General features: G+C 38.0%; 1 protein-coding gene across 14 annotated transcripts in view; it reads left to right on the top strand.

Annotated features, from left to right (window-relative positions):
* LOC130706597 (dihydropyrimidinase-like) overlaps positions 1 to 12,215 on the top strand; it is a 115,039-nt gene that overhangs the window by 10,958 nt on the left and 91,866 nt on the right. The window contains exon 2 of one of the 14 annotated variants that reach the window (XM_057539253.1): positions 4,818 to 5,440. The exons of the other annotated variants lie outside the window; for them this stretch is intronic. Coding sequence (XP_057395236.1) covers positions 4,818 to 4,832 — 15 coding nt within the window. The 3' untranslated portion in view covers positions 4,833 to 5,440. Of the gene's footprint in view, positions 1 to 4,817; positions 5,441 to 12,215 lie in introns of those variants that run through there. 14 annotated transcript variants of the gene reach the window in all.

Genomic DNA, 12,215 nt, shown 5'->3' with positions numbered 1-12,215 from the left:
TATGTGCTACCTGTTGGCCATTTGAATACCTTCTTTGGAAAAATGTCTTTTCAGATTCTTTGTTCATTTTTTAATTGGATTATTTGACTTTTCTGCTATTCAGTTGCATGAGTTCCTTACAAATTTTGGATATTAACTCCTAATCAAATATGTGGTTCACAAATAGTTTTTCCCATTCCATAGGTTGCCTTTTCATTTTGTTTATTATTTCCTTTGGTGCTCAGAAGCTTTTTAATTTGATATAGACTCACTTGTTTGTTTTTTATTTTGTTGCTTGTGCTTTAGGTGTCATATCCAAAAAAATCATTGCCAAGATCCTTGTGAAGGAGGATTTTTTTTATGTTTTCATCTGGGAGTTTTATGTAAACCTGGTTTCAGGGCTTCCATTCAAGTCTTTCATCTATTTTGTGTTAATTTCTGTGTATGGCGGAAGACACTGGTCTTGTTTTATTCTTTTACGTGTAGTTGTCCAGTTTCCCCAGCACCATTTATTAAAAAGACTGTCCTTTCCCCATTGTATATTCTTGGCTCCTTTGTTACAAATTAATTTACCATATACATGTGGGTTTATTCCTGGTCTCTCTATTTTGTTCCATTAATCAATGTATCTTTTTTTTATACCAATGTATATCATAGTTTTGATTACTATAGCTTTATAATATAATTTGAAATCAAGGAGCATGATGCCTCCAGCTTTGTTCGTCTATCTCAAGACTGGTTTGGCTATTTGGGGTCTTTTGTGATTCCATACAAATTTTAGAATGTTTTGTTCATTTTGTTAATGCAGTGTGTCACATTGATTGATTTGTGGATATTGAACAATCCTTGCATCCCTAGAATAAATCCCAGTTGCTCAGGTATGTGATTCTATTAATTACTGTAGAATCTTGTTTGCTAATGTCTTGTTGAGGATTTTTGCATCTATATTTACTGTTCATCAGGGATTAAATCTTTGGGAAAGAAATAGGTGATCCAAAATGATTAGGTTATAAAACATGTTCTTATTAGATTCTTGTATTTATTTTTATTAGTCATTATATGAGCCATTTATTGATTTTATTTTTTTGGCGTCCTTTTCTGGTTTTGGTATCAGGGTAATGCTGGCCTCCTCAACTGAGTTTCAAAGTGTTTCCACTTCATTTTTTGGAAAATTTTGAAAAGGATTGGTATTAATTCTTCTTTGAATGTTTGGTAGAATTTACCAGTGAAGTCATCTGGTTCTGGACTCTTTTGTTGGGATATTTTTGATCACTAATTCAATCTCTTCTTGGTTTGTTCAAATCTTATTATTGGGTTTTAAGAGTTCTTTATATGTTCTTTATAGATACAAGTTCTTTATCAAATATGTTACTTACAAGTATTTTCTCCAGTCCATGGCTCCTATTTCGATTTTCTTCACTGTGAATGCTTTTTTCAAAGAGCAGACATTTTTATCATGATGAAGTCCAGTTGATTGATTTTTTTCTTTTATGTATTGTGATTTTAGTGTCATATCAAAGAAATATTTGCCTAACCCAAGGTCACAAAGATTTTCTCCTATGTTTTCTTGTAAAAGTTGTATAATTTTAGGTTTTACAATTAGGTCTACAATCCATTTTGAGCTAACTTTTGTATAAAGTGTGAGATATGAATGAAAATTGATTTTTTGTTTACACAAGGATCAAATTGCTCCAGGACTATTTGTTGCACAGACGATCTTTTCTCTACTGAGTTGCCTTTGTAGCACAAAAGCAAAACTATTATGTCATGAGTTTTGCTCAAACCCAGTCAGATTCCCATCTTGAAAATCCACCTTAAACCATTGGAGTTCAGACCCCTAATCTTGTCAATATGTTCCCACAACTCCTGCTTCTGATAACTGCTAAGATTCTGCCAAGGTGGTGTTCTCACTCGCTGATGGAGGTTTAAAAAACTTAGCGGTGCTTCATGGAGAGAGAACCAACTGACAAATTCCAACCCAATCTGATAATTTCTTTATTTTAAATTGAAATCATTATTTAAGAATGTGTTTAGATAGGAGATATTATACTTTATTAGGGTTCATTTTGTCAGGTGTGATTTCACAAGGAATTTTTTTATCATAACTTAAGACTTACTGTTGTGAAAAATATTTGACAGTAGTTTTGAAAAGCACAATTAGTCAAATTTGCACTTAAAATTATAATTCTTTTATTTTTAAATTAGAACTGTTTATCCTTTAATATTTAATAAGGGCTTCATAGGAGTGCTTCTCACTTTTATTTATTTATTCATACAAAAATTACTTTTGGGAAACATTAGTTTGTAACACTGCAACAAGAAACTACAGGAACTATAGGACTAAAAACAGTAACATTTGGTCACAGCAACTCGTGGCAAATATAATATAAACTACGGCTTAGAGACCACGATGGTATAGATTAAATCTTTGGGATAGAAATGAGTGATCCAAAATGCATTAGGTTATAAAACATATTCTTATTAGATTCTTGTATTTATTTCTGTTAGTAATTATAAATATAAGCCATTTATTGAAGTCTCATGATATTTCTAGCCGTGACCATTTTCTAGGAAGTGTTTTTATAAAATACACGTGATTTTATTCTCATATTAAAACTGTGGATACTGAGGGCTTCCCTGGTGGCGCAGTGGTTAAGAATCCGCTTGCCAATGCAGGGGACACGGGTTCGAGCCCTGGTCTGGGAAGATCTCACATGCTGCGGAGCAGCTAAGCCTGCAAGCTACAACTACTGAAGGCCCCGCCTAGATCCCGTGCTCTGCAACAAGAGAAGCCACCGCAATGAGAAGCCTGCGCACCGCAAGAAAGGGTAGCTCCCGCTTGCCGCAGCTAGAGAAAGCCCACGAGCCCAAGGCAACCAAAAATAAAACAAATAAACATAAATAAATTTTTTTTAAAATGTGGATACTGAGATTTAGAGAGCTCTGGTGAGGAGCAGAGCTCCAACGCCTTCCTTGTCACCTATCCTGTTGGGGCTCTGTACCCTCTCCTTCCCTAGGTCCACAGAGCCTCAAGTCAATTGAAACTGATTTGGTCCTCTCTCCTCAATGTCAACCTGCCTGTTTTCTTTGTTACTTCTTTGCTCTAATACACTACCCAGATCGTGGCTTGGAGGATTTGTATGCAGGGTTATTTACCATACACAATTAGGAAACCCCTCCCCGTGTGTTCTTCGGTCTCTGGCCATGGCATTGGCAGTAGTCTGGGCTCACTCTCACTTATCACTGAGCCTCTGATTGGAGTCCTGGCGGCCAAGGCACTGTCACTCATGACAGCACAGCCTTTCTCCTTTGATACTTTCATAATCTGAAAATGAAATGCACATCTTTCACTGGTAGATTAGAAATGGAATTTTCTTCTCTACTTTTCGGTGGCAGACTAGGTTTTAAAGCCTCAAGTGACTGTGTGAACTTGTATCTTGTCTCTGCCAGCTGTCTGCATCAGCAGCATGGGGTGACTTTGGTTGCCAGACCGTTCTCATGCTGTCCACCCATCAAATGGCTTCCACCCAGGGTCCCAGGAGTGTGTTGGTTTCCTGAGGAACAAAATCCTATCTTCCAGTAGAACGCTTACTTCCAGCTACTCACTGGCACATACAGAGTCATACAGAGTTTGTAAACCTAGCTTTTCTTCTTACCACTTGGAGATTAATCCTATAATGCCCTCATTCTTCCAGAACAATAGTTCTCCACCTGAGAATTAAACAATTGCTTCTTTAAGCCACATTGAGCCACATCTGGCAGGAAATGTTGTACTGAAAATTGGAAGATCTAACTGGTGGCTGGATTTGACATCGCTGAGTCTTTTGTAATATTCTCCGCTTCATTTTGCTGAGAAATGAAAGTTTGCATTAGGTGGTCTGGAGTTGTGAAACACAAATGTGGACATATGGAAAAAATTCTCAAAGCTCTTTTTAATTTTCTTGAAGTGACAATATTGCCTTATGTTTAAATCCATTGAGTAGAATAATATGACTTATTTAAAAGCCTACATATTTTCAGCTTTATAATATCAGGCATGCCTATGGAAAGAAGCCTTTCCTCAGAGAGGGGAAATAGTGAGTATTTAGAATGACAATTGTAATTTTAGCAGTTTAACTGGGACTTTTTGTTTTTTATTATTTGGTTAAAGGGCCAGATAGTAAATATTTAGGCTCTGTGGGCCTGGAACTACTGAACGCTGCCACTGCAGAGTGAAAGCAGCCCTGGACTGTACTTAATTGAATGGGTGTGGCAGTGTTTCAATGAAACATTGTTTAGACAGGAACAAAGCAGATTTGGACCTCATGCCAATTTGTTGACCCTTACCCTAGAAAAAACTCTGAGTTTCACATTCTTTTCTTATATCCCCATGACCCTCCTTTTTAAAATCATCTGCCATCTATCTATACGGTGCAGTGCAATGTTAGGTTGCCAGATTTATGTTTGTTGATTGTATGTCTCCCAAACTATATATTTATATGAAATTCAAATTTATCTGGGCATGGTGTATTTTACCTGGCAACCCTATCCCAGTGACCTTTTTCCCACATAGTCCACCTTAATTTGGAGCTTGATGTCCTTCCCTAGATCAAAATCTTCTTTGGAAAATGTCTGAAGTTCTTAAAGATCAGCTGAGGGGGAATTTAGGGCCACACTGCCTTTCCTACGATTGCCTTTGTTGCATGTTAGGAACAATAATGAAGGAAAAGGAACAAAGTTTTTGTCTCAGGCTAAATACAAGCACATCTGTACTTGTGCAAGAGAGGTTTGGTGGAGCCGTAATTTCCTTTCCATTCCCTGAACATCTGCCCTGGTCACAGGTTACCTATTGTTTCTAGGTAAGTGAATCCTGATGGAGTCAACATGGAGGACGATATTCAGAGAGGAGGGGTCTTAAAGGGATATGATACAGAAGAGAACCTACCTAGTACAGAGTAAATGCTTCAGTGCATACATGTTCATTATCATTCCCTAGTCCTTTAACATCCCAATTATTTCAATTCATTCAATATAAAATATTCAAAGAATAATTCTGCCCATATACTCTGTACTTGCTTAATAAATAAGCATCATTAAAGTTAAAATTTAGAAGAATGAGACTATACAAGTCACAAGATCAAGGTATGATTTCAGTCATTCTAAATGATGTTGGTATTTGAGTTCAAATTACATTGCACGCTGGCTCTGAAAGGGGCAGAATTATTTTCCAGAAAATGTTGGCAAAGATCTGCTAGGCTGTGAGAAGTTGGTTCTCATGTACTCTGGGCTGTGAGAGAACACTGTGTCTTTTCCCATAAACAGGAGGGAAGGTGAACGGGCTCTGGGGACTTCTGATGGGGAAGATAATGAAAGGTGCCTTCATACCTCAGCTGTTCAGCACCATTAACCTTCCCAGTAATTGAAACACACAAAAGGGGGTGGTAAGTGAGAGGCCTCCCTCTCGTCAATTACCTGGCAGGTACAATTACTTAAGCCTTCAAACAAAGAAACGACTTTAGGTTCCTTTTAAACCATTCTTTACAAACAAATCAACCAAAGCTTTTTGTTTTTTAACTCTAATGGTATAATCATTTCTTTCTTTTGATTTGTGCCTGTGGATTAAAGCATACCCAGCTCAATAAGGTGGGCATTTGTTATTTAATTAATGTAACTAATAAAGTCCACCATGTAGAAAAGGTTACAGCAACAAAAAAAAGAGGTCTTAAAGGTTTACCATGGGAGACCAATTTACGATTCAAAGTGGTTTTAGACTGACAGGCAAAAAAAAGATTTCATTTTCCACATGGAAATGAAAAATACAAATGCAAAATTTTAATCTAGTTCCAGCTGAGGAATAACATCATATTGCAATGACAATACAAGGAAAATGAACCTAATCCTATCAATGTGTGTATGGACATGAAGGAAACTAGTTTTCATCAGTTATGTCAATGACATAACAATAGAGCAATGGAAGTGTGTGTGTGTGGGTGGGTTCAGGTTCATTTGCAAGTGCAGATGCTTGCAGCGGGTGGGGGTGGGGGTGGGGGTGTGGCTGCAGGTTGGGGCTCCCGCCCCGCCGGCTGCGCGGGTTCGCCGAGCCCGGAGGAGGGAGCGCTAGCTACCCCGAGCGGGAGGGAGCTTGCAGACTCTGGCTCAGAGCAGCTGTCTGGACACCTTGGGTTTTGGGGTGGGGAGCGCCGGCGACTGTGAACACGGACTCCGCCGCGGGAGCCTGTCTCAGGATGCTCTTTCTTTTGTCTGCCCAGCCCTGGAGTACATTAGCAGCAGGGAATACTTGTGAGTACAGCAAATCTTTTAAAACTTATACTGTCAACTGAGAATTCGTGTTTTTGAAAAAAACTAATTGAATTTTACAAATGGAATCACTGGTCTGCTTCTGAAAATGAGGCATTTAAAAACCATCGCAAAGTCCCCACGCTTGGATAGGATGGTTTACAAGGGTTTTTCCACTTGTCAAGTCTGTAATACACAAAGCCTGTTTTGACTTGTCTGTGAGCTGAATTTTGTCTGTGTGCTGTTGTTTTGAATATTCATTGAGAAAGCTCAAGTTCTAGTAAAACCTAAAATTAGCATGAGAATATTGAGGCGGAGAGAGACCAGAGATAGAGGATAGCAGGAGATGAGGAGAGAAGAGCATGCCAATATGTCATTTCTTTCTTTTTACTATGACTACATTTTGGAGGATTTATGTCAGAAAGGAAATGGTTGGCCGACCTGGCCGGGTCCTGCATTAGCGTAGATGTTTGCAGCTGGCGCCCTGCGGAATCGGGTACCAAGAACTCGGGCGCTGCAGCGGCGGGCAGGCTCCGCAGCAGAGCCCAGGCGGCAAACCTGGTTAGTCCCCAGAATTACGAGAAGGATAGACCCCTCAGAATTAGAAGGCTTTTGCTTAAAGGGAAAACATAACCTGCCATTCAGGTTCATTTGCAAGTGCACATGCTTGTATATTGTGATGTGCTGTGTTTCTCATTTTGTTGGTTCAGTGAAGATGTATTAACCTCTCAGTTCTGGACTGGCAATGCGAGTCTGATCTAAAGATGCTAGCCAAATTGATTCAGCCGACCTCAAGGCATTTTAATCTGGAAATCGGAAAAAGTTTTCAAAGTGTTATTCAGATTGAAATCTCCATCATAGGGCTTTTCTTTCCTTGAGGGATTGGAAGAAAGCCCCCTTAGTCCTACATCCACACCCCATCCCCCTCAAGAATTTTTTTAAAATCAGGTTGTAGGGAGTAAGGCAAGCTATTATGCATTTCAAGAAAGTGCTAGTAGGCATGTTAGAAACCGACCTTGCTGCTGGGTATCCAGTTTTATCTGGGGGTGCGGTGGGCTGGGGAACTCCGCCCTTACCGGGAAGTTTGTGCTAAAGTGAAAAGCATTTTGTACAAATAGTTACCCTTCCAGCATTCATCCATATATGCCCCGAGGCTGTGATAAGTTTGTGTTGTCATCATTTAGTATCACCTCATTTAATGCCATATTATATGAGCCACTCCTGAAAACGAGCCTTAGTCTCCTTTAAGAAAATACTGCCCCGTGTTTCAGACAGAATTTTAATTTAGCTTTGGGCACAATTTCCATGAATTAATGACAATGGGGGCATTTACATGAAATCCTTAGGTCGTGCAGTAAAGCATTTATCACTTTGCTAAGAAATTAAAAATGTAGTACTAAATGATTTGCTAGTATACAAGAATTGTAGAATAATTTAACATAGTACACTGAGGTGCAATTAAAAAGTCACCAGAGGTCACTCTTACTTAAAGGAAACATGGCTTCAAAAATCCTTCCCTTAGAAGAGAAGCAGAGTGCTGTGCTGCCTTTCTTGTCTCCTTAGTTGTGATTACAGGATATTGCAAGATCAGTTATTTTGATATTTCTTTATTTTCTGTTTGTATTTTATTCCCTGAAATCCACAGAGGTATCATGTTCTTCATACTGAGCATCTTTTTTAAGAGTCACATGCTCTGAGGTGCTCCATGTCTGAATATCCAGGCAGATAGCCCTTTCTGAATTGAATATATCTCTAAGCTCAGTTCGTCTGGGTCTCTGGCTGACTCTTCAAATGTCAATGCTAGTTTTCACTTTTCAGCCTCTGTTTTATTTAGATGTGTTTAGTACTCTGATGAAAAGTTCAGTAAGTTAAAAGTACCTATGTAAATATGCATGGCTAAGAACATTTTAGATACTATAGAGTCCTTGATCACCGCAAAGATGGCTACTATAGTTGTTCAAGTGTCAAGTATATATTTAAATGTCTTTGCAGACTTAAAGATTCATAGAGAGTACACAAACTGTTTGATAATTGCTTGCTAATCTCATTTGACAGTATCCTTTGTAGCAGTAGAAGTAATGGTGAATGAATCTTATTATAGTCTAGATTAGGTATTTTGACCAATTGGATTTTTCCTTAACTCTCGAATATTTGGGAGGTGTTTGTTTGTATGTGTAGATGTATATACAAGCAAGGTATTTCAAACCCATATTTGAAATTTGTTACTACATAAATCAAGGTAGAGAGTTCATTTAGTCCTGTCCCATCATTTGAGAAATTGTAAAGAGGAGTTTGCCAGCAGGATGGGATTTAGGCTACCAACAAGAAATCACGAACACCAGCATTTGCTCAAGTCTTTTGATCGCTAACCTTTTATTCCTAAGAAGTGTTTTAAGAACTCAAGTAATCTTTTCAGACAAGACTTTAAAACTAACAAAAATGAAATATTCTTAAGCCCTGATAAAATAATGAGAACTGTATGTAAATTTTTAAAAAGGTAAAGATCTCCCCAAAAGGATACAGTGACATTTTTCCTCTATTTACAACTGGTTCTCAGTAGTAAATTAGTCAGACCGCGGTGGGGGTGGGGGGGTCAACCTGGGTGAGGTTCTGGCATAAGACATACTCTCATACAGGACTTGGTTGAAACATTTGACATCTCAGAAATTATCCATGTTTTGACATGAATCTTTATAATTAATGGGAAATTTTAAGTCAGGAGGAGTCTACACAGGGCGAGAGTAATGTTTCTAAATAGCCAAAAACATGGGCTTTTTTTTTTTTTTTCTCTTATTCTCTGTCTTTTTGAAGATAAAACAAGTTGAATGGACAGCATCCTCTAGGACCAGATATTTAAAAATTGTGCATCTCTACTTGGTCTGCCTTCTAGAACTCTTTGTATTTAGTCAAGATGAAAGTGTTATTCTAATGGAGTTATCCTCTTAAATGGAATGCAAGAGGAAAGTTAGAACATAGATTCCAAGTTGGAGCCCTGTTTTCCAGAAGTTGTTGTGCAGACAGTGGTTGGTTTGCTCACTTCCTACCATGAGCCGCAAGTGGAAGAGGGCAGTAGCTCTCTGTTTTAGGATTATCCCTGTGCATCTACTATTTGTTTATGAACTTTCAGATCTTTTGCGGGGGGGAGGGGAGGAAGAAGAGATATAATCTGAATAAGAAAATGTCAGTATTTTGATTGCATATTTAGTATTGTAAATCTGTCTCCTGGATCGCATGTCACTTTGAGGAGTAATGTTCACTCTTTCCCGATTAAGGAACAACACAATTGGAAGTTAATTTACAGCTGAATTATTTTCCCCATATAAGTAAAGTACCAGCTATAGCTAGTAGCTGCTGTCCTCCCTAACTCTACTCCCCAGTGAAAAGAAAAAGGACTGAAGTCTCTGAAAAGGACTGAAGCCAGTGTTAGACATTTCAGCCGCTGTTGATGGTGATTATTTGACGTAAATGATGATATTTGTAGACCCAGGGGTTCAATTTAGTGAGTGTTACACACTCACTCATCCGCACCTTGTTAAATCTCAGTACTTGTAATTTTCTCTAGAAGTCTTCTTTTGTTTCCTTCCCCTGTCAAAAGTGCCCTTCTTGTTGTGAGAATAAAAGATGTATTTCTGGCCCACTACAGGTGGGGCACACAACTTGAATCACTGTTCTAGGAGTGGTAATCAGGATTTGTTCTTATCCAACAATGTCTCCTCCCTGTTATGTCCTGCATGTGTATGAGAGGTCTCTGCCCTTGGTTGGGGGAGCAGATCAAGCCCATTTTGTTGGCCAGCATGGGAGACAAACATGTGCTCTTCATGTAATAATACCTAGTGCTTGATCTAGGCAAATATATTAGCACCTCAATTTGAAGATTTGTATCAGATTTGAATCCTTTCTTCACTGGAGCAATGGCTCCTTATGTGCTGAAGTGTTATTGTATCATCTTTCATGAAAGTTTATTAATATGATCCTCTAATAGATATTATCACACAATATTATTCTTTTAAAAGAAAAATAACATAACACAGTATAATAGTGAGACACTTGTTGTATAAATTATCCTAGCCCAATAACATGATTAACCTTAAGAATTTGGTATAAAAATACATGAATTGCAGACTGGAGGAACTGAAGATAATGCTACAACTGCTAAGAAGTATAAAATCGTTAGAATTGATTTAAGTGAATGTCTAATAGTGTGTTTATCAAATGTCTCTTCTCAAGGGTATTGTTTGTCAGAACTCCTGTCATTTCAGTGGGCACAGATTCTTTGTAATTATTTGCTAAGTGTCATCAACATATTCTATTGCTATGTGAGCACAGTCAATCTCAAGTAATGCCATGTGTGCTAAGACAATACAGTCCATACAGAAGTTTTGACCTTGGGTAATATGGACTAAAATCCTGCTACTGTTTTAATTGGTGCAGGCTTCTTTTTGTCTCAATAGTGTGCTTAGTGGTTTTCTAGAGTGAGTCGAATCCCCCAAGTTAATCAGGATTATCCCTGTGAATCTACTGTTTCTTTATGAATTTTCAGATCTTTGGGGAGGAAGAAGAGAGATAATCTGAATAAGAAAATGTCAGTATTTTGGTTGATACTTAGATTGAATTACTTATGTCTACCTATTTCTGAAAGGCATGAGACCATATGTACTATGTTCCTTGGTGTAGGGAGGGAGCCTATCAGGAGATGTGCCCCGGGAGCAGGTGAGTGGGGAATCCATTCGTGATTCGGTGAAACATGTTGGGGAAAATGAGCATAGACTATGGAGGGAGGTATTTAGTAAGCACTGGAGCTTGGACTTGTTGGAAAGAGTCTTCCACAAATTGGTAAACGGACCGTTTTTTTAAAAAAAATCATATTTGAATAAACTTCCCAGAAATACTGAGGTCAGAATATTTTTGAAAACTTCGGGAAAACAACAACATTTTTTTCTCCAAAAAAACTTACAAAGTGCATGTGACTATCAACCCAGAGTGACAGGCAAGGCTAGAGCTGTGAGGGTCCTGAAGCTTATGCAACTGGGGGAGACTCTTTAAGCAAACAAACAAACAAAATGACCCTAAAGACACATTATCAGTGACCCTCCCATGCCTGAAAGCCTGTTCTGGGGAGAAGACTGGAGCTCAAGAATGTCTGCTCCTTTGAGTTGATTTGGGAAAAAAACCCCAAATCATTCAAGAGTACTAAATAAAGGACATATTCACTGACAAAAATCTCAATTAACTGAGCAAATTTGAATTTGAATTTTTCCCTTTAAATCAAAATCAGAATTTGAATATAAAAGTATACTTATAAAAGTATAAAAGAGTTCAGACAGTTTGGAATGAATAGATCCAGGGTTTACCTGCAATTCTAATTCTAATCCTGAAAAACAAATATGAAATTAACCTCTGGATCTTCTCCCCACTTAACTTTTCAGAGCCTTTAAAGGCTTGGCTTCAACATACAAAGTTCTTCAGAGAAACTTCCAAAGTGTCCCCACTCAATCTGCCTACCTGGGGCCCGTTGCGGTGCTGATTGCTAGAGGCTCTGTTGCATCATATTGAATAACTTTAAAAAACTGAATTATTTATGTCTACCTATTTCTGAGAGGCAGGAAACCATATGTAATACGTTCCTTCAAAATATCATACTTGTTTTGTCCAGTTTGAGTTCTATGGCATAAGGTTAAAATCTGTGTGCTGATTAAAGTTATACACAACTTGTAAATACTGTAAAAACTAACACAACATTGTAAATCAACTATACTCCAATGTAAAATAAAAAGTTAAAAAAAGAGAGGGTATGATAGAGTGACCTTTTGACATTATGCAGGAACATTGTTTAATAGGCCCACATGATTGTTTACTTACCTAGAAGAATGCACCCATGTCTGACTTGGTCATTTACCATTTGACTGGAGTTTAGACGCTGAAATTGATGATTTCTTTTTTTTTTTTTTTTTCAGGTACAT

The sequence above is a fragment of the Balaenoptera acutorostrata genome, assembly GCF_949987535.1.
Source record: "Balaenoptera acutorostrata chromosome 6 unlocalized genomic scaffold, mBalAcu1.1 SUPER_6_unloc_2, whole genome shotgun sequence".
NCBI lineage: Eukaryota > Metazoa > Chordata > Mammalia > Artiodactyla > Balaenopteridae > Balaenoptera > Balaenoptera acutorostrata.
Note: the sequence above shows the minus strand (reverse complement) of the source record. Positions and strands in the feature narration are given on the sequence as shown.